Source organism: Pediculus humanus, genomic scaffold, assembly GCF_000006295.1.
Source record: "Pediculus humanus corporis 1103172107737 genomic scaffold, whole genome shotgun sequence".
In the NCBI taxonomy this organism is placed as follows: Eukaryota; Metazoa; Arthropoda; class Insecta; order Psocodea; family Pediculidae; genus Pediculus; species Pediculus humanus.
This window is the reverse complement of record NW_002987340.1, coordinates 484,330-507,177: the sequence shown is the minus strand read 5'-3', so window position 1 is coordinate 507,177 and position 22,848 is coordinate 484,330. Positions and strand designations below refer to the sequence as shown.

Below are 22,848 nucleotides of genomic sequence, written 5' to 3'. Positions count from 1 at the left end.
TTTTTTTTTTTTTTTTTTTTTTTTTAATAAAAAAATTACGCGTTTGAGTTTTTCATTGTATGGGTAAGTACTATTATTATTATTATTATAAAATCAATTATTTTGTTGTTGTTGTTAAAAAAAAAAAAAAAAAAATTTTAAACAACGTCGACAAAAATTTTTTTTTTTTTTGACCTAATAAAATTTTTTTTTGTTGTTGTCGTTCTAAAGACCCCCCCACTCCCCGCCCCAGCCCCAGGAAATTATAATTGCGTTTTAAAATTTTTCTTATTATCGAATCTTATTTTAGTTATGAAAAAAAAAAAAAAAACGTGATTAATTTACATAACACGCATTCGTTATGATAATTAATTAAATTTTCTCATGTTCTCTTACGAAAAATTTATAAGAATCATAAAATTTCATTCGAATATAATTTTTTTTCTGTTTAGCTTATGACCGACAAAAAAAATACAATGAATGAATCATTCCATTCGTCAATAATTATTTAAAACGCAAAAAAAAAAAAAAACAACCTTTGAACTTTGTTTAATTATTATTATTATTATTACAGAGCAAGATAAAAACTTGTTACATCCAGAACCCCCTGTGGAGCCAATAAGCAACAACAGGGAAGAACATGAATGGTCACCTTCAGTTGGCCGTTGGGGTAGCGAATGGCCGAGTTGACTCGTAAATAATGAAAATGGAAATTTGATACCCCCTGTTAAAAAAACAGGGTCATGGGTTGAAAAAAAACCACCGGAACGATACGTCCGAGAGGACGACGACGATGACGACAACGGCGACAATTCACGAAACAATGAAAAAAAATTCAACGATGATAATAATAATGATAATTATTGGCCAGAAACTCATCCCCTACCGATACCGAAATGGTCAAAATCAAAGGGATCATTTTGTGTGTCTTCTGTTGAACAATACGAAGAATTGGCTGCTTCGGTAGAATTAACAGTTCAACAACTTATACAGGCACACAATTATAATACCGTTGGCAATTTTATAAGGTACGAAAATAAGGTACAATAACGGTTTTTATTATTATTGGCCTTGATTTACGTGTGTGTGTGTTTGTATGTGTATGATTCATGTTTACATTTACTCATATTTTTGTTTACTTTTTTTACTGATAAGCTAAATACTGATTATTGGTAATTTAATTGTAAATAAATTTTTATTTTATTTTTTAGATTTTATGAATCTTATAGAAAAAGTGGAGAAACAAAAGTTGAAAATTTTTTCAGAACGTATAATCCACCGATAACACCCGAACATCATACCTGCGTCGGATTAGGTTTGGAATTACTTAAAAAATTAAAATTTTTAGAAAAAAAATATCCAGGTTTAAAGGATAAATTTTATTTAGTTTCGTGCGAAGAGGTATTTTTGTTAACAATAATAAATTTTTGTTTTCATAAAAAACAATTTACGTTAATTGATTTTTTATTTCCAGGCCATTGTCGATGTGAAAGGATATACAAAGGCAGATCCGAAAATTGACATTTCTGAAAAGGAACATGTTTTGGTTGCACTTAAAATTAAAATCGGTACACGTTATGGAATTTTATTACTCGATCCTGGTTATCACATTGGTAGAGTGATAACAATTATGAAAGATCAATTTTATCCAAATACAGGTACTACTCCCACTACCATACTACTCTCACGGTTTTTTTTTTTTTTTCATTTTTTCCCCCATTAAATTTATTTTTTGAAAAAATTCCAGGATGGTTTTTACAATCTGATGAATCCCAAGTACGTAAAGAATATTGTTACATATTCGCGGAAAATTCCGATTATATTAAATGGATCGACAGAGTGACACGGGAAGGCCTGGAAACAACATCGGAAAATATCATTTACGTTGCACGCCCTTATGCGACACCCGTTCAAGTAACCGAACGGCGTAATTTGGTCTATAATTTCAGATCCTTTTTAGCCAGGGACACGAAAGGTCACCTCGTTGCCGGCCTATATTTTCCAATAAAAGAAAATGTCAAACCCGTGCTTTTCTATCAGAACGGAAGGATAAAAGAAAAATTTAATATTAGTTTAATTGTAAGTTGTGAAAGGGAAAAATTCGAAAGGGATATTATTAATCATTGCAATGTTAAAATGGGACTTTCACCGGGAACCCTTGAAATTATTTTAAACAAAATAAGCATCATAATGTCCGATCATAATTTTGTACAACAAGTTCTCGATATAAACAATAAAGTAGGCGGAATATCGGAAGATAATTAAAATCAATCAAATTTTTAATATCTCAATACCCCCCCCCCGCATAATCGAAAAAAAATCAGGCACGTTATATTATTATCATTATTATTATTAGCTACACACGGTTTATAAGCTCTTAATTTAATCAATTCTAAATAATTTTTTATCACTCGAAAATAATAATAATAATAATATTTAAAAATTTCACTAGGTTGTTAAAATAAAACATATAATTACGGTGCTGTTAAAACTATTATTATTATCATTATTATCATTATTATTATTACTAATTCAACTTTCTAATTCGTTTTAAACAAATCGAAAAAAAAACAATTTTGATTGAACTTGTACTCGGGGAAAACAAAAAAACAAAAAAATTGTTTACTAAATTCGAATAAATATTTACTAAAACTTTGTCCTGATTGGTCAGTCGACGACAAACAACAACAACAACAACAAACTAAAATTTCGTTGCTTTTGTTTATTTTAATGGATTCTCGTCTCGCCTCCTCGTAATCCGATTTTAAATTTTCAAGATCCATCATAAGTTTTCCCTTTTCCAAATTCAATAATTTTTTTTCCAATTCATCGTCGGGAATAATCGTTTCGTCTCCATATTTATTATCGGAGCATTGCTCTCCCATATTTTCCTTGTTCAAATTGATAAAAACTCCATTCGTTTCGTCACTTCCGCCTTGAATGTGTTGTCGAACGCAATCATTTAATTCCTTAACAAAATGCAGTTAACATTTCAGTATTATTATTATTATTATTCAACGCATGATAAAAATAAATTGAGACTTACTTTCATTTTAAATAAAAGAGATTCGGAAACTTCTTCCGGTAAATTCTGGAGATTTAAATTTCCCGGAAAACTGTTCACGTGAATATTTTTTAAATCCGAATCGAGGACCACATCCGATGATGGATTCCTACTAAAAAGATCTTTTGAAACGCTCAAAGTTTTTATATCGATGTCTTGAAGGCTAATTTTTTTTTTCAATTCTTTTATTTCTTCGTTTCGAGATTGAAGAAGTTTTTTAGTGAAGTTCATCTGTAACGACGAAACGAGGTGAAAATTAATTTTACACAAAAGAAATGTACTTATTAACACCTTCACAACCATACATACCTCTGACGATATATTAGCTTTTTGATTTTGTAACAAATTATAATCGCTTTCGAGCAATTTATAAGCTTCTTTTTCGGAAATTTTTTCTAATTTTTTTTGCTCCAACAATATCCGCAATTCTTGATTTTTAATTTTTTCACTTTCTAAACTTTTACTCAACATTTCCAATTTGTCTTCGTGAGATTTCACGAGGATTTTCAAGTTGGCAATTTTATTATTAAAGTTGTCCGCAACGTTCGCCGCGTCTTTTTTCAACGCTTCCAATTCTTTTTCCAATGCCATTCTCAACTGTCTTTCCTTTTTGACGTCTTTTTCTTTTGCTTTTATATCGCGTAAACCTTTCTCCAAATTTTTTCTAAGAAGTTCCATTATGTTCGCATCTTCTTTGCATCGTTCTTTCTCAGCCAAAATCCTTTCTTTCTCGGCGAGAAGACTTTCTTCTAAAAATTTTATTATTTTCTGATGATCGTGAATTTTTTCCAATAATTCCTGTTTTTCTTTTTCCAATTTCATAATTTTTTCATTTTCTTTTTTAACGATTAATTCTTGGGATGAACCTCCGCTCTTGTCGGGACAAGATTGAACGCGAGGAAAATCACCTCCTCCGTATTCTGGCAAAACGCCTGATACTTCGTCCCCTAAATTTTTAGCTGCTGCGAAATCGTTATTTTGAAAACTCGTTAGTAAATCATGATCCAATTTGGCGGATAATAATAATTCTTTTTTTACTTTAATTGCAAGATCATCCACGGAGGATTCCATTATTTTTTTTGTGTGCGCGTTAAATTCCTCAATCAATTCGTTAATATTATCAATAATTGAAGAAAATAAAATTTTAATTTCGTTATATTTGACACTTTCTTCCCCCTGATACATTTCGCTAACGGATTTTGACATTTTATCAAATTCTTGTTTTAAAAGTTTTATATTATTATTTAACAAATTAATTCCAGCAAATGTTTTAGGCAAGGTTTTATTTAAATTGCTATCGTAAACTAAATTGCTACAGTTACTATTAACTTGAACTTCGGCATTCGCAACGGTTTTCTTTTCCGATTTTAACATTTCATTTTCCTTTTTCAAATCAGAGACTTGCTTATTTAACACTTTGATGTTCGCCTCGGAATCTTTCGTTAAATTTTTCAATTCGTTTTTGACAAAAATTAATTTATTTTCCGTATCGCAATTTTTCGATTCTAAATTCCTCACTTTTTCCATCAACGTTTTCACCGTTTTCTGCTCTTCGTTTAATTTTTCACAATAATCATCTTTTAAATTGAAAAATGCTTCTTCGATTTCAATTTTTTTAAATTCCAATTCTTTGATTTCTTCGTACACTTTTTTAACTTTTGCATTTTCGAAACTTAATTTGTTTTGTAAATCTTCCATTTTTTGTAAATTTTCTTTTTTTATACATTCCAACGTTTCAATCAATTTCGACTCTTTCGTTTTCAAATCCCTTATTTCTTTCGTACTCAAATCCAAATCTTCATTTATTTTTTTTATTTGATTCTGTGATGCATCTAACTGATTTTGTAATTGATCGCATTTATTTTCCATTGAAGAAATTTCATTTTTCAATTTTGATATTTCTTCATTTTTTAAATTTATTTCCCGATGAAGTTTTGATTCTTCCAAAAACAACAATTTAACTTCTTTTTCTTCATTTGAAAACGTGGATTCGTTCTTGAGAGAAGCATTTATTAATCCGTTTGATCCACCGCCAGTTTTCCACGTTGAACTAAATTTAGTTCCTCGGGGAGAAAGTTGTAGAGGTCCGATTGATGAAACGGATTCCAATATCGACGAATAAGCGGACTAAAATAATAATAATAATAATTTTAAATTAATTTAAACTTTAGAGAAAAAAGTAGAAAATTTTGAAATTAATTATATCACCTGTTTTAATTTGAATGAAGAATTTTTAAAGTCTGAATAACTATCGCTGCATTGTCGCATTTCCGTTCTGTTACCGGAAGATATCGGAGAAATGTATTCACCAAAACTGTCAGGTCGCGAAAAATTTTTTTTACATTTAAATTCCGAATGAGCAACGGTTTTCAAATTGGAAAGTAAATTTGATTTTTCATTAGAGAGTCTAGAAACTTCTTTTTCCAATCTCTCTATTTCCGCATTTTTTTCTTCCACCATGCTATCGAATAAAACTGGCAATTTGATGCTATTTTTAAATTTTTCTCTAATTTTTTCCAAACTTTCTTCCAGTTTCTCTTTGTCACCCAAAGCATTTGCTAAATCCATTTTCAATGTCGATATCAAAACATTTTCTTCTCTGCTTTTATTCATGACTTCCATTTCTCTTTGTTTCAATGTTTTGCTTGTATTTTCCAACACTTCGCTCATATCCCGCAATTGATTATCTTTTTGCGAACAGAGCGACGTTAATTTTTCAACTTCTATCTCTAATCTATGAATGTGCGACTCCAACTCCGAATTTAATTGTTTTTGAATGAAAGCAGCATTGCATCTTTGTTCTTCCATTCGTGCTTTTAAATTTGCATTTTCTTTAAGGAAAAAATCCGATCTTTCCAACAAAACATCTCTTTCCGTTTGAAGTTCCTCCAATGATTTTTTACTCATTTTTATTTGCATTTTGAGGTCTTGAATATATTTTAACGCGACTTCTTCTGCTCGAGTGTGCCGCATTAATTTTTCTTGTAAACGATCCAATTCTTCCAATGGAGCCGTGATATTTTCAGATGAATTTCCACAGCACATTTCATCCGGAGTCGAACATCTGGTCGCATCAAAACGATCTCGTATGGAAACATCTTCAGACGGAGAACTGCAACTGACGTTTGCGGAGGATATGTGAACTTGTTCAAGTTCTTTTGTTTTTTTCATTAAAATCGTTTCCATGTGTCTTAAATTCGATTTCATGATTGCAAAAGATTCGGGATTTACTTTTCCAACGATTTGTTGCAAATTAACGAGTTCTTCTTCCAAATGTTTTATATGCTCGGTATATTTCATTTCGTTTTCGTTTTTAAGTACTTCGAACTAGAAAATACAAAAATCATATAAAAACTTTTGATATTTAATTTAAAAATAAATTTTAAAAAAAAATTTTTTAACCTCGTTTTTAATTTCCTTATTGATTTTAAATTGTTCTTCAAGTCGTGAATTTAAATTGTCAATTTTTTTCTTCAAATTATTTTCTCTTTCGTTAACTTCGGCCAATTGATTTTCCAAATCCTGTATGACTTCTCTGAGCGACCATATTTTTTTCACCGCGTTTTGAAATTCCAATTCGACAGCTTTTTTATTCTCTTCGCTTGTATTTATTTGAGCGGTCAGATCTTTTATTTGCAGTTCCAAACTTTCAATCTGTAATTATTATTAAATAATTTCAAAAAAAAATAAATAAATAAATAAAAGTTATTTATAAGGAAATTTTTGTAAAAATGATTTTGTTCTTACCAATCCAGTTAAAGCTGATGTTTTATGTTGATGTTCACCCTATTACAATCCAGTGTAGAGACAATAAGACTAAGCGTGAGTGTTAGAAAAACCAAATAGTTAGTAATACTAAAATAATTATTTTTAAGCAAAAGAAAAGAAAACAAAACTAAAATATCTAAAAATTCTAAAACCCATTATTAAAATTGAAAAAAAAAAAAAAAAAAGCTTAAAAAAAAAAAAAACAAATTGCTTCAGTTATCAAGTATAAATTTATAAAAAAAAAAAAAAAAAACATATTAATTCAAAATTTGTGCCATGCAAAGTAAAAACTTTAACAAAAGATCTGATGAAAATAAAAGATTCCAAAAAAAAAAATCCATGCAAGAAAATTTAATGAAAAATTAACATGCCTCTTGTTTTTTCTGATCGTTAAACAAATTCCCTCTTTCCTTTGCTTTTAAACATTCTTTCAAATCATTTATTTCCTTATCGAAAGATTCTCTTTCTTGTTCAATTTCCGTTGCTTGTTCTTCCATGAATTTTTTAAGCGAGTTCAATTGCTTATCCGCAACTTCAATCTGCGAAATAATTTTCCCAATTCAAATTATTTAAACCTTTGTAAATTTATTAAACGATGAGAAAAAAAAAAGTTAACGGGCACAACCTGCTGCTGCAAGTCGATTTTTTCTTGTTTCCATTCTTCGTGCAAGTGACAATCTTTATGCATTTCATCCAACTCGTTAACATCCTCATGAGATTCATTTCCATCCATCATTTTATCGTCTGCTTTTGATAAAGGAATAATTCTTTTAGGACCCACGATTTCTTCACCGTATCCCTCAGAGATGACCTGCATGAAATGACCGTTATTTAGTTAGAATAATAACTATATTAAAAATTATTATTTATCAGTTACAAAAACTTACTTCGATATTTTTTTCCCATTGTACCAATTTGTTTTTTGTCGCGTCTAATTCCGATTTAATTTCATTTTGTACTTGTTCCACTTTGATTATTTTATCCTCCAAATCATCTTTATCCTTTTCCATTTTATTCAAAAATTTTGATAAGGTTTTCAAATCTTCCGACTCGGATAAAGCTAATAAATTTAAAGCATCCTTTTTCATTTCTTTCACGCAAGCATCCAATTCGTTTTGAATTTGATATGATGCATTTAATAACGAATGATCGTTTATTTCTTGTATGATGTTCGAAATATCTAACGAATACATGACACTGTTTGACGCAAGCGACGACTTATCGCCATTATTCCGACCGGGACTATTTAGTAACAAGGTTTTGTACATGGTATCATCGTAATTAAAATCTCTTATCGTGACATCATTCCCCATGTTTTTACCACTTTGTCCGATGAAGTTCAATAGTTTACCGACTAGAACGCGTAAAGAATTGACCATGTTCTTTAAGGTATCCCTTTCTCGCACTATTTCGAGTTTATCATCGTCGGTTGTAATATCCAAATTGAAAAAATTATTTTGTGTTGAACCCGACGGGCAAACGGGAGTGTTAGCCATTGCTATCTCCGATTTAAGAGCTGAAATTTCACTTTCTAAATTTTTTATGTATTTTATATGAAGACAAGAATCGCCTTCGTTATCACACATAATCTGAAAAAAAAAAAAAAAAAAAAAAAGGAAAATTAGTATAACACGTAACATGACGAAGTTAATATTTTTAAATACACACTCACACACGTGTATATCCTACGATTTGAACATATTTTAAATTACTTTAATTACGTATGTGTATATTATTAAAAAAAAAAAAATTTTTCCAAGCAAATTATAAAACAAATAATTACCGAAAAATACCGATAAATTTAAAAAAAAAAAGTTAAAATAATGTTTAATGTTTTCGTCGAAGAGAAAACAAGTTTTGACAAAAATTTTTTCACATTCAAGTTTAATCTGGATTATTTATAATTGGGTTTTTTTAACACATTTAAACATACCTGATCGATTGGAAAATTTTTCCTTTTCATTTCCTTTTTTTCATTTTTAAAATTTTTAGGTAAATTTTTCAAATCGTAAATTTTCCTTTCTGAATCATTTTCAATTTTCCTCATGTCATTTTCGTATTTTGTTTTTTCTTCTTTTAATTTATTTTCGTACTCGATTTTCATATTTTCCAATTGTTTTTTCGTATTATTTTCTTTTTCCCGAAACGTTTTCTCCAAATTAAGCTTCAAATCATCGAGCACAATATTTAGACTTATTATTTCTGACGTGTGATTATTTAATATTTCTTTATTTTTATTTTTCAACACCGACAATTTAAAAACATGTTTTTTAATAATGTAATGAATAATTTCTTTCAGCTCAACTTCATTTAATTCCACGTTGCTTAAAATATTTTTTATACGATCAAACACTTCAAACTCTTCTTTTTCCGTAGCATTTTTAAGCTTCTCTTCGCAAGGATTTCTCGTTTTCTTAAACCTGAAAAAAATTTAAGTATTTTTTTATGTTTACAATCAATGATAAAAATACTGGATAAATTATATTAAGTAACATACTTGGGTTCTATATCCAATTTTTTCTCTTTGTAGCAATTGTTAATCGTTTCAATTTTTTCTATATAATTTGTTATTTCGTCGACAACTTCATCGGGTTCGTTTAATTTTATTTTCAATGATTTTAATCCGTTTATTTCTTCTACGAATTCATGGAAAAAAAATAAAATTTCTTTTTCGCAGTCTTCCTCCGAAAAACATGATGGTTCCAATTCTTTTTTCCTTATATTTGCATTCTCAACAAAATCATTTTTCTTAATTTCTATAACGCTTTGAAGTTTTTCAATCTGAAAAATCATTTTATTTTATTAGTTAAATTTATTACGATAAAAAAATTAATTGATGATATTTTTTACCTGACTCGATCAAGTAATAACAACCACAACAATAACAACATTCATTACATATTTTATATATATATATATATAAGAAGGTAAATATAGTCGTCCACTTCCATTTATAAATGGATGATAACCGATAAATCCATACACACACGTGTATGTGTGTGTGTTTGTGTGTGTGTGTGTGTATACTTATTTAAGCGGTGCAGAATAATACTTGAGGAGATACATCTTCATGCCTAAATTAGACAAAGTTACAAGTACTCAAAAATTTTCTTTCTGTACTACACAATATATAATTTATATGATCTTGAGCATCTTGACAATTTGAATTTTTTTTTTTTGTGGCAATAATGCAATTGTGAAAGATAAACAAAAAAAAATTGTCAAAATGTTGATTTTCGAATTAAAAAATTAATTTTTTTTTTTTTTCAATTTGACGAAAGTGTAATATTTACAAATAATATTAAATACCTAAGATGTGCGCCTAAAACTTGAATTATATAAACTTTTTCATTTAAAAATAACGGTGCTTATGAAACAATAATAACATAAATATTTGTAGAAAAAAAAAAAAAAAAAAAAAACGGGACGCACCTCTTTTTTTAATTCTTGAATTTCATGACCTAAACATTCAAGAAATTGAGCTTCTTTTAATTCGACATGATTTTCAAATTTTTTTTTATATAAATTTAAAATTCCTAAATGATTTATTACATCGTCATCAACATCATCATCATCATAATCATCATCATCATCATCATCATTTTGTATTTCACAAACATTTGGCTCGTGATAGGTTTCTTTTAATTCAAACGTTGAAAGTGATTCTGACGAATAATTTTTTAGCTAATTTAATCAAAAATTTAAATATTTTTTTTTATTGAAAAAATTTAAAAAATAATAAAATAAATAAATGAATAATAATGGCGGGCTGTACGACTCACTTGTTTTTTAATCAAATCTGTATTTTCCGTCATATTCAAAGTTTCGCTGATGATTTTATTTCGATTATTTATTTTCGCATCATTTTTTTTCAACAATTCCTCTAAATCTTTTAATTTGTTTTCGAGCGTGGTTTTTTGCATCAAAAGTTCATCGCATAGAAAAGTTTTATTTTCCACGTGAGCGTGAAGAGATTCTGTCACCGAATTAAATTTACACTGGGAGTCTGAAAGATTCAGGTTTTTATAGGACGCCGAAGAACAGTCGGAATCTCTAACAAAAGTTTTCGCAGCCAAAACTTCATCGACAATATTGTCAACAGTTTCGTGAATTTTAATCCATGAAATCACCGATGGTTTTCCTTCGGCTACCAAACTCGATATTCTTCTATTCGTATCTTCCAACTGAGCCTTATGCATATTCAATAGGAAATTCTCTTGACGAACGTTGGTTAATTGGTCTTCGATTTCGTACCTTTGAGCCCAAGCTTCTTCTAATTCATTTGTCAAACTCAAATTTTTTTTATAATTTTTCCTACTTTCGTTTATTAATCTCTCATTATTTAATTTCATATTATCCAACTTGATGCTAATCATTTTAATACATTTACTTATTTTACTTATTTCTTTTCTCAAGTCGCCGCCGGTCGTATCGTAATCTTCCCCTAAAAAAATTTCGTCATCCAATGAAGAACCGTTTTTTTTTTTTTTCAAATAATTTTATGTTAGTTTCAAAATTATTATTATTATTATTATTATTATTCCTACTTTTATAATAATTATCCTCTTGTAAACGTTTCACTTCATTTTTAAGGTATTCATTTTCTTTTTCCAATATCGTCGTACTGCATATCCATTCGTTATTTTCATTAAACAAAGCATTCAAATTTTTCGTCAATTCCGATACCAATTCTTCTAAATACCTTATGTGTGACTTATTGAGAAAACTGTCTGCGAGTAATTTATTATTTTCATTCTTCAATTTTTCATTTTCTTCAATTATTCCATTATATTTTAAACATTCGGAAGAATTATAACTTTTAGGTGAAAAAGATGGCGAGTTTCTTCCTTCATCCGTCATATTTTCTTCCTTGTAAAGAAATTCCATTTTTTGAAAGCAAATCGATAGTATTTCTTCTTTTTCCGATTTGTCGTTCAATTCCAAATTCGTCACGACTTCCGTCATTAATTCTAAATCATTTTCACTTATTTCAGCATTTTCTTCAACGCCGTACGTTTCAACTAAATTTTCTTCCACTTCATTTTTTTTTTCAAATAGAAACACGTCGAGTAAATCATCTTCGCTTAAATTTTCCGCATTACTCGTCTCTTCGATGAGAATGTCGTGAAAAAAATTTTTTTCATTTTTCAAAGATCCCTGAAATTCATAATTTTCTTCTCCTTCTCCTTTATTTAAATCTTCTCCAATTTTTTCGCAATTATCATTATCCGTAATATTCTCTTCGGTATTTACACAAGCATCCGCTTTATTTTCATAATTGAAATTTAATTTTTTTTCAATGAAATTAATTTTTTGAAACAATTGTAAAAATGCATCTTTCAACTCCTTTCTACTCGATTGAATAACGGAATGAATTTTAAAAAGTTCATTGTTCCTAAAAAAATTTCTTTCATCGTAAAGAAATTTTTCAACTAAAAATTGCAATCTATCTTCTAAATTGAAAAAAATTTCATGGGCGTATTCAATGTCGAGACAACATTTTTTTAAAAGTTTTTCCGAATTTTCAAGTTTATCTTCTAATTCTTTAATCAAATCATTTTTTGCCGATATAATAATATTATTACTTAACAACTTGACAAGATAATTTTCTATTTCTTTTTGACTATTTATGTTTTTCGTATTAATAATTTCTTCTAATTCTTTTATTCTATTATTTAAATTAAGTTCCGTTTCATCTTTCATCGCAAGCATATTTTCGCATTTTAAAAGATCCAGAGACGTTTCCTCGAGTTTCATCTTTAAAAGGCTTGGATTCTGATGAAGTTGACATTGTTTAAAAGAATCTAATTCTTTCTCTACGGCATTTTTTGATTTTTCCAATAAAAGTAATTTATTTTGATGTTCTTGTATTTCCAATTGATAATTTTTTTTTAAAACGGCTATTTCATCTAAATATTTTTCCTTATTGGAATATGCTTCTAATTGTTTTAAATTCAATTCGGTAGCGTGACTTGTTACTAAAGCTTCGACTGTTTTCACATAATTATTTCCAACGTGTTCGATTAATTCTTGAATTGTGTTATCCAATATCAATTGATTTTTTTGAAACATTTCCAATTCTAAAATTTTATTTTGAAAAGCTTCCATGCTTTCTCGACACAACAAAATTTCGCTGTCGTGTTGAGCAAATATTTTTTCCAAATTCACTCCGTGAATTTTTTCAAATTTTTGCAATAAAAAAATAAAATTTTCCAATTGCTCGAATATGTCTTTCAAACTTAAAAAATTCAAATTTTCCTCCGCCTCGTTATTTACTTCAACTCTCTCTTGCCATTTATTAACAAGATTTTCATACTTTTCACGGTACAAATAAGTCAATTTTTTGACGTTTCCCAATTCTTCCAGATAAATTTCTTCATTTTTTGCCATGTGTAAAATTTCATCCGTTAACGTTTTAACTTTGTTTTCAAAAAAAACACGTTCCAATTTATGAATTTTATTCTGAGATTTTATTTCCGCCATGTAAAAATCACTTATTGAAAATATATTGTCCCAAGGAAGTGTTGGATACATTTTCCTCAAATTTCTTTTATCTATTATTAAATCTGCGTTGAGAACATTTTCATCTTTTTCTTTTAACCGAATCGATAAAATATTCATTTGATCTTTTAAAAGTGCAAGTTTTGATTCGTAAAAATTTTTCGAATGTGTAATTTCATGATTATTTAATTCGCTTAAAGATAAACTTTTACCTCTCGAAAGATTTTCCGGTTGCTTCAAATCTTTTTGAAAAGCAATCCAATCAATATTTTTAATGTCATTCATCTGAATAAGATGTTCAATTGTGGTCACAGGTAAATTAGATAATTTTTCAAAATTACCCTGTAATTTCTGTACTGCACTTTTTAAATCTTTCTGATACTGATCTTCTAATTTTATTGTTATCCTCACAATCTCATCATCCATTGAATGTTGCGCTTCAGAAATTTTCTTATTGAGTATTTGCGATTGAGCATTTAAACTTTTTTTCAAACAGTCTATTTCATTGATAAACTTCCACATTTCTAAACTGCATCTGTTCTTACAATCGTTAATCTCTTGTTTTTTCCTTTCCAATTCTTCTTCTTTTTCGTGTAAATCATTTTTGACTAAAATTAAATTTTCTTTAAGTGTTTCTTTTTCTCTATGAAGCTCTTGATTCAAAGCATGAAGTTCATTTGTTTTTTTTTTACAATTAAGAAATTCATCTTGATTAATTGAGGGATTCATATTTTTTTGTTTCATCATTTCGAATACAGATTGTAATTGTCGTTGCAATACACCAACTTTATGAGTAAGATCTTTATTTTCTGTGAGTTTTTTCTTTTTATCCATAATGCACTCATCAATTTTTTGATTTAAGTCATTTATTTTCCTATCTTTTATGTATATTTTTTTTTCCATTTCTTTTAACTGTACACAAAATAAATATTAGATATTGAAACATTGATACCTAAATATTTTATAATTAACTATAGTTAAACCTATTAATTAATTATTCATTTTCATTTAAAAAATAAAACTTTTGTTGGGTTGCTCTTAAAAAAAAAAAATATGTAAATGTTTCTAAGATTAAAACATACCTTAACTAAATAATCCTTTTCCTTTGAAGAGTCATTACTAATTGTTTGTTTTCCAGGAAGCAATTTCGCTGAATTATCATCTTCCAAATCAAACACTTCTTTGGAGCATAATTTTGAATTGCTTAAATCTGATTTTGCAGAAATGAACGAGGAACAAGACAAAGAAGGTTGTAAATTGTCAGATGTATCACCAGAAGTTTTATTAATTACATTATCGCTTATTATAGGTGGGTGTAGAATAGCTCTTGAATGACTTTCAGAGAGACAAGAATTTGGCTTTAAAACACTACAACTTTTTCCAACTACAACAATATTATCTAGTTTTTCATCAACCGTAGATGATTCAATATTACTTGATACTGAATTAGTTCTAGATTTTTTGCCTTCATTTCCTTTTTTCCTATTACCAATCTGTAAGATTAGTCATTTTAACCACCATTATTGAATGCATATCTAAGCATACTTATTAAGCATACCGAATGTATATCTAATTAACAAAAAAATCTTAATTATTTACCTTTTCTTTAGTTTTTTCTAAAATTTTCTTCTTCCCGACGTTTTCCATCATTGAAAAATCGCCCGATTTTTAATTTTTTCTTTTTTTAATTATCCTAAAAATAAAAATAATGAAAAAATATAATAAAAAAGGTATAGGAGAAAACCTTATTGATTTAACATGTTACAAAAAAAAAAAAAAAAAAAAAAAAAAAAAAAAAAAACCGTGACATCTGACCGTGAGATAAATAATTATCAATATTTATTTAAATATAACTCTACTTAAAAATTAAATTTTAGTTATAATAAAATCGAGTAATAAGTAACTTGAAATTATTACTTTTGAAAAATTCAAAATCTTGAGTGTAAAAGCATTTTTTCAAACTAAATTATTAAATTAGATGTTAATTTTGTAAATTTATTGGCCACCAGTCCGAGTTTACACTTGAAAAAAAAAAAAAAAACTATTACTTTGAAATTTATTTAAAAAAAATTAAAATTGGTAAGTAAACTAATTTAAAATAAATTTATTAATTAAAAATAAAATTTTTATGATATGTAAAAGCCGTTATAAACTTAATTTTGCACAAAACATTGTTTAGTCTCTTTTACGGTAGCCAACCTTCTAACGACCTAAAGCATAGTGACTTTCAGGAACTACGTCATTGTTTATCATGCTAGAAAGACGTATATACCTCGTTTAGAAACGACAACTTGAGAAAACTTAAACGGCAAATGTACGCCATGTGAGAAATTTTTTGTTAATTTAAAATAGTCTATATTTAATTTCTTACTAATATAAATAATTATTTATTTAAAGATTAGTGTAGTAGTTAAATTAAAAACATTTTTATTGAGTGGTAAGAATAGATTTTTATTTTGGTGATTCACGAAATATTAGTTTTTGTTTTTTAATACTTTCCAATGAAAATGTAGTTCTGATACGATAATTGGTTTCTATATCAATTTTTTTAAAATATAATTATTTTTCGTATTAGTTTTTCCTTTCAATTGCATCCGAATCATATGAATTTTTTTATTTTAATAAGAGATATGCGTACAGTTTTATTATATTTTAAATTTCAAGGTCGAGGTCGCAGATAAGTTCATATTATTTATTTTCATTTATCTTTCATTAAAATTTTATCTATAATTATTGTACTAAGTACACATACAAATATTTTTATCATACGGTTGTTGAGGTGATTTTAATTTAGATTATTTAAATTACTTGTTTTTTTCAAATTATTCTATGGGTCAGTGATATATAAGACCCTGTCCTACCCAACAGAGTTGTTAATTTTTTTAAAATTTATTATAGAAATATTTAACAATCAATTACTATTTACTGTAGTTTTTAATTAAATCATTTTTACAATTAGCATCACTTTGAGTATACAAAATGCACAACACTAGTCCTGAAGGAAACCATCGAGCAAATGGAGCTCACAATGGTGAAAAAATTGCAATTTTGGATGCTGGTGCTCAGTATGGAAAGGTTATAGATAGGAGAGTTAGAGAATTATGTGTGGAAAGTGATATTTTACCCTTGGACACTCCAGCTTTTTTTTTGAAGGAAAAGGGATACAAAGCCATTATAATATCAGGTGGACCTAATTCAGTTTTTGCTGAAGATGCTCCTAGATATGATGCTGACATCTTTAGAATAGGTGTTCCAGTTTTGGGTGAGTGGTTGGAAAGTGGTTGAATATATGAATCTTTTAGCATGTTTATTTACATTTTCACACTATAAATTTTAGGGATATGCTATGGAATGCAAATGATGAATAAGGAATTTGGGGGTCAAATTGTAAAAAAAGCTGGTAGAGAAGATGGACAATTTAATATTGAGGTGGATACCAAATGCCTTTTATTCAAGTAAGCAGTGTAATTTTTATGCCTATGTTATCATTATTGTACTTTACTTGTCACATTAATTTTGAAATTATATCAGGCTTATTGTTTGTATGTATTAATTTTAGGAGTATGGATAAGATTCAACCAGTTCTTTTAACACATGGAGATAGTATAGAAAAAGTAGCAGACAGTTTTAAAGCTGTTGCTATGTCACAAGCATTTATCGCTGGAATTGCAAATGATAAATTAAGATTATATGGTGTACAGTTTCATCCGGAAGTTGAACTTACTTCTAATGGGAAAACAATGCTCAAAAACTTTTTAGTCGATATTGCAGGCCTCACTGGAAATTATACAATGCAAAGCAGAGAAATTGAATGCATAAATGGCATTAAGGAAATTGTTGGAAACAATAAAGTTTTGGTAGAATATTTTATTATTAATTTGCAAAATTTTTTACGACAATATTATAATAATGAATTAATTTTTACTTTAGCTATTGGTTAGTGGTGGTGTAGATTCGACAGTGTGTGCAGCTTTGCTTCACAAAGCTCTCAGACCTGATCAAGTAATAGCTGTTCATATTGATAATGGGTTTATGAGAAAAAATGAAAGTGCCCTTGTTGAAGAATCATTGCAAAGACTGGGATTAAAATTAAAAGTTGTTAATGCAGCTCAACAATTTTTCGAAGGTAAAATACAATTAATAATGAGTTACATAATTTTCGAGTGAAACATGTTGACAATGTTATAAAGATGAGAAAATTTTTTTTTTTTAAGGAACAACCAAAATGCCTGGAGAAAGAAAACCCGATTGGAAGATAGGACAGACAAAAATGCTTTGCCAAACCGTTAATCCCGAAGAAAAGCGTAAAATAATTGGAGACATTTTTGTTAATGTAGCAAATGAAGTAATTTCTGAATTAAACTTAAGACCGGATGAAGTTTTTTTGGGCCAGGGTACTCTTCGGCCTGATTTAATTGAATCGGCTTCGGTGTTGGCAAGTGATAAGGCTGTAGTTATTAAAACTCATCATAATGACACAGAGTTAGTCAGGCAGCTTAGAGAAGCTGGTAGAGTAGTCGAGCCCCTTAAAGACTTTCACAAAGATGAAGTTAGAGCTCTGGGTAAAAAGAAATTTATTTGAAATTTATTGATTATTATGAGAATTAGTTATATTTTATCGTGAGTTTAATTTTTTAGGACGAGATTTGGGTTTGCCGACGGATTTGGTTATGCGACATCCATTTCCCGGTCCTGGTTTAGCTATTAGAGTAATTTGTGCCGAAGAGCCTTACATTCAAAGAGACTTTTCCGAGACTCAAGTTATTGTTAAAATTATTGTAGAGTATGAGCAAATGCTTTTAAAGGTAAAATTTAACCTAACTAAATGTTGTGCATTTATTTTCAGTATACAAGTGATTTTTAGTTTAAATAAATAATTTTCCTAAAAATTAATGTTTAAAATGTAAATGTTTTCAGAAACATGCACTTTTGAATAGAGTAGACAGCGTAACAAGTGAAGAAGAAAGATCAGTTTTAAAAAAAGTTTCTAGTAGTCATAATTTAGCTGCTACCCTTTTACCAATTCGGTAAGTCAGTCATTCGTTTTATTTATCTTATTCCCTTATTACCTATTATAGATAGTAGATACCTATTTGAAAATTTTTTTTTTTGTCAACAGCTCTGTTGGTGTTCAGGGCGATAATCGGAGTTACAGTTACGTAGTGGGAATATCTAGTAAAAACGATCCCGTTTGGACAGATTTGGAATTTTTAGCTAAACTCATTCCTAGAATATGTCACAATATAAATAGAGTTTGCTACATAGCCGGTGGTTTAGTTAAAGATCAAGTTCAAGATGTAACTCCGACATTTCTTTCATCTCACGTATTGAGTACTTTAAGACAAGTTGATTACATAGCAAATCAGGTACGAAATGCATTTTTAAAAAAAAGTTTATGTTTGTTAGTTTGTAAAATTGATTTTGTCAATACATACCTGTTTAAAAAAAAATTGCTTGGAATTCAGGTTTTGGCAACTTCCGGATGTATGAGCGCCATAAGTCAAATGCCGGTCGTATTAATTCCAATACATTTTGATCGTGACACCGCATTGCGTATCCCATCTTGTCAAAGATCCGTCGTTCTTCGGCCTTTTTGTACTCAAGACTTTATGACAGGTGTTCCCGCGTTACCTGGAAAACAACTCCCCACAGAGGTAGAATTAGTTTTTCATTTTTATTATCGCTTATCTAATTATATAAGGCGTAATTTTGATTTAAAATTTATTTTTCAGGTTGTAAATAAAATGATGACCGAAATTTTAACAGTACCGGGCATATCTAGAGTTCTGTACGATTTAACACCGAAACCACCTGGAACGACCGAGTGGGAGTGATATTACCTAACGTTTTTATATATTTCTTTTTTTTTTTTTTTTTTTTTTTTAACAAGAATGGCCTCACTAATAAGCCTTTTAGTGATATTAAAAACAGTGCCGATTTAAAAAATATTATTTGTTTCATTGCGGGGGAAAGTTTTTTTTTTTTCTTTTTTTTTTTTTGCAAATCTTAGTCTTTTTTTAAAAAAAAAAAAAAAAATTGTTTTTAACGTTATAATATATATATATTAATAATTAATAATTATTAAAGTTTTTACAGAAACCAAAAATTATTCAAAGACAAATAATTTTAAATAAATAAATAAATAATAATTTGTCTTTTATTATTTTATTAATTTAAACTATTTTTTTTTTTTAGAAATATTAATGGGAATTTTCTCAAGAAGTTTAATTTGCACATATAATTATATTTTTGTTAAAGAAAAAATTATTATTATTATTATTATTATTAATAATTTTTTAATGTTTTTAAATAAATTTTTTTTTTTAAATATTTTTAGTTTCATAAATCTTGAAAGCATCTTTTATAAAACTTTAACTTGATACAACAACCTTTCCCATGAAAATTGCTAAAAAAATACTTAGGGCCAAGATGAAAAAAAAAATTAAATTAAATTAAATTAAATATATATAATTCTAGTTTTTTTTTTTTTTTTTTTTTAATAAATATTGTAAACACTAATATCATATTTGTTAATAAATTATTATTTATTATGAAATTTTGTTTTGTTTTTAATTCCGGTTCCAAATATCCTAGATTAAAACGATCTTCCTTGGTTTAAATTTAACGTAGTTAAACAAATTCGATAATAATAATAATAAAATACTAAATATTGAGTTTAAAAAAAATTTCATTTGATAATTTTTTATTTAATTTACAATCCATCTCATTTTGTACAAAATTTTTAATTTCCCAATAAAATTTTAACCAATTTTCATCATCCCCTTTAATTTTTTTTAAATTCCTACACATGTAACTAATTAAGAGGGAAAGATTTTCCAAATTTTTATTTTCTATCATATTTTCAATTATTTTTTTTAATATGGCAACGTCACTAACCTGAGGTTTATTTTCCGTTACTATCCATTGTTTAATCATTAATTTCACTTCGGTAAAATTTAAATTTTTTAAATTTTCCGTTACTTCATCTATTTTTATTTCATCATTTTCTAATTTTTGACTACATTTTTCTTTTTCGATAATTTCACTACTTTTTTCATTAACCCTACAGGTATTATTTATTTTTTCTTCAATTAAAACATCTGACCTCATATTTTCAGGTACAAAAGAAACCGATGCCGGAAAATCTCTTTGAGGAAAATTTAGTCCTTCATTCTTATCATATTGATTATCATTCTCCTTTATAGTTTTCCGGCTTGAATTATTATCTGTTTCCTTTATCACATTATCTATTCTATCACAATCACACTTTTTTAAATTTTTACCGATTTCAAAGTACGACTGAATTTTCCGGGATAACTTATTTATACTATCTAATTTGTTCACGTGAATTCCTATTCCGCGAAGTTCATTCGGTGGAATATTTAACAAATGGTATAAATTAATAACATTGTTAGCTATAATATTTTCATCGTTACTTGCTTGTGGAAGAGTCACAGAACGACTAATAACATCACATAAACCATGTCCAAGATATTTGGCGGCTTCTATCGGGGCATCTTTGGCCCTAAACATTATTTTTAACGTGATATTTTTTCCCGCCATTTTAATATTTACTAAACGTTTTGATACTTCTTGAGATAGTTCCTTTAGGAAAATTTCCGTTTCTTCATTGTCATTGAAACGAATACCGTAATTAATTTCAGCTGAAACTGATTTTCTTTCAAAATTACAATTTATCTTTCTATCATCTATTCCTCTGCAATGATCATATAAATTTTTCCCAATTTTTGAACCAAGTGTTTTCATGAGAAAGGATAATGAAAAATTTTGCAAGTCTTCACAAGTTTCGACAGAGAGTTTTTTAAGAATGCCTCCTATATTCCTTCCTATTCCTGGCACATCATAAATACTCACTTTTTTAATAAATTCTTCAACTTTTTCAGGTGTAAGAAAAAATACACCATTTGGTTTAGCTTTTTTTGTTGCCAACCTCGCTAAGAGTTTGTTTTCAGAAATACCTACAGATGATGTACATTTTGTTTTTTCTTCTATTTCTTGTCTCAAAATATTTGCAAATTTTATCGGGTTGATTTTTATCTGTGATAATACACTAGTGCAATCAATATACAATTCGTCACAACTGACAGGTTCAATATCAAGAGTATATTCTGCCACAGTGTTATAAAGCATAAAAGACACTTCTTTATATCCTTTAAAATCATAAGAAATTGTTTTTAAGTTTGGACACAGTTTCAAAGCAGATCCTAAATACATTCCATTACAAACACCAGCTTTTCTGGCTTCGTACGAACAAGAAGCTATTTCGGACATTGAAAAAGCTTTACTTTCCTGATTGACTCCTTCATCGCTTTTCAATTTTAACGAGTCTAAATTTTCTACAGCTAAATTTAACTTAGTCTCAATTAAAGAATTATTAGCACCAAAATTAATTTTCGAATGAGTTACTGCAACAGGTTGCCCTTTAAGATGAGGGTAGTTTCTAAGAGCAACAGAAACAAAAAAACAGTCCATATCAATGTGCATGTAAATGTTTTTATTCCAAAAAACATCTTCACTGTCAAAGTCGCTATTTCCTACTAAATTTTGGAGCTTAGGAAAAACCCCATTATGATTTTCCTTTATTTCCCAAACATGTTGTTTTAACATGTTCCCTAAACTAGAAATATAATGAAGTCTAGAATTGTTGTAAAATTCATTTAGATACCCTTTATCTGCTGCAGTTTTTGAAGACACATATTTTTCCATTTCTGACTTACCTGTCACTATAATGAGATTTGTTAAAAAATTTCGAATAACTTTTCAACAAATACAAAATTAAAAAAAAAAAAAAACACTTACCTTTCTGAAAGCCATTTCCAGATAATAAACTTTCTTTTGTCACCTTGTTTCCTTCAGAAAACTTATTTTGCAATAAATAATTATTGTAATTTAATAACTTTTTTGCTTTGATACTTTCTGTGATCCATTCACATTTAACAATTTTTAATGTTTTCATCTGTTGAAATTTAGCATTGGGTAAAGTTGAAGCAATAATATGTGTGGTTTTTCCAGGTCTATAATAATGATGATAAACGCCTCCGTGTAAAAGCATTAAACATCTTAATTCATCAGCTGAGGGCTCCGTATACCCATTAACAAAAATGGAAATTCCTTTAAATATATCATCTACTTTTTGAAGCTTCTGATCAACATCGGCTTTATCTTCTTCAAACTGTGCTTCAAGTTTTGTAATTTTAGCATTCATATATCCTCCCTGAAATAATTATTAAAAAAAAATTAAAAACAAATTTAAATATTAAATTGTAACACACTAAGATTTATTAAAAAAAAAAAAAAAATAGCTTACCCATTCCTCAAAACCATTATCATCTCCTTTTCGTTTTTTTCTATTTGACATTATAATAAAAATTTCTTAAAAATTTCTTAACAGAAAGAAATAATTTGATAATAATAAAGAAAATCAAGTAATAATAATTAGTTTAAATTGAATATTAGTCAAGTTGAATAAAATTACGTTAAAAATTGTCTAATTACACGTTATATCGATTACATTC

At 28.0% G+C, this 22,848-nt stretch overlaps 4 protein-coding genes across 4 annotated transcripts; 2 read left to right on the top strand and 2 right to left on the bottom strand.

Annotated features, from left to right (window-relative positions):
• Positions 1-656: 656 nt before the first annotated feature.
• Phum_PHUM333160 (uncharacterized protein) lies at positions 657-2,244 on the top strand (the record flags this gene model as incomplete). The annotated part of the gene is made up of 5 exons (XM_002427572.1): positions 657-672; positions 851-1,007; positions 1,191-1,380; positions 1,454-1,637; positions 1,727-2,244. 5 exons carry the CDS (start codon positions 657-659, stop codon positions 2,242-2,244), a joined length of 1,065 nt encoding a protein of 354 aa, XP_002427617.1.
• A 275-nt stretch (positions 2,245-2,519) lies between these two features.
• Positions 2,520-14,959, bottom strand: Phum_PHUM333150 (uncharacterized protein; the record flags this gene model as incomplete). The annotated part of the gene is made up of 16 exons (XM_002427571.1): positions 2,520-2,948; positions 3,026-3,274; positions 3,353-5,038; positions 5,252-6,370; positions 6,446-6,697; positions 6,829-6,898; positions 7,103-7,115; positions 7,179-7,350; positions 7,437-7,622; positions 7,699-8,400; positions 8,745-9,231; positions 9,309-9,592; positions 10,594-11,255; positions 11,386-14,224; positions 14,395-14,805; positions 14,912-14,959. The coding sequence occupies 16 exons, from the start codon at positions 14,957-14,959 to the stop codon at positions 2,520-2,522; spliced, it is 9,609 nt and encodes a 3,202-aa protein (XP_002427616.1).
• A 1,332-nt stretch (positions 14,960-16,291) lies between these two features.
• On the top strand, positions 16,292-19,146 carry Phum_PHUM333140 (GMP synthase, putative; the record flags this gene model as incomplete). The annotated part of the gene is made up of 10 exons (XM_002427570.1): positions 16,292-16,574; positions 16,650-16,767; positions 16,872-17,169; positions 17,243-17,438; positions 17,527-17,874; positions 17,951-18,117; positions 18,230-18,339; positions 18,432-18,678; positions 18,778-18,966; positions 19,045-19,146. The coding sequence occupies 10 exons, from the start codon at positions 16,292-16,294 to the stop codon at positions 19,144-19,146; spliced, it is 2,058 nt and encodes a 685-aa protein (XP_002427615.1).
• Positions 19,147-20,114: 968 nt separating this feature from the next.
• Phum_PHUM333130 (terminal deoxycytidyl transferase rev1, putative) lies at positions 20,115-22,538 on the bottom strand (the record flags this gene model as incomplete). The annotated part of the gene is made up of 3 exons (XM_002427569.1): positions 20,115-20,126; positions 20,210-22,050; positions 22,133-22,538. The coding sequence occupies 3 exons, from the start codon at positions 22,536-22,538 to the stop codon at positions 20,115-20,117; spliced, it is 2,259 nt and encodes a 752-aa protein (XP_002427614.1).
• Between the last annotated feature and the right edge of the window lie 310 nt (positions 22,539-22,848).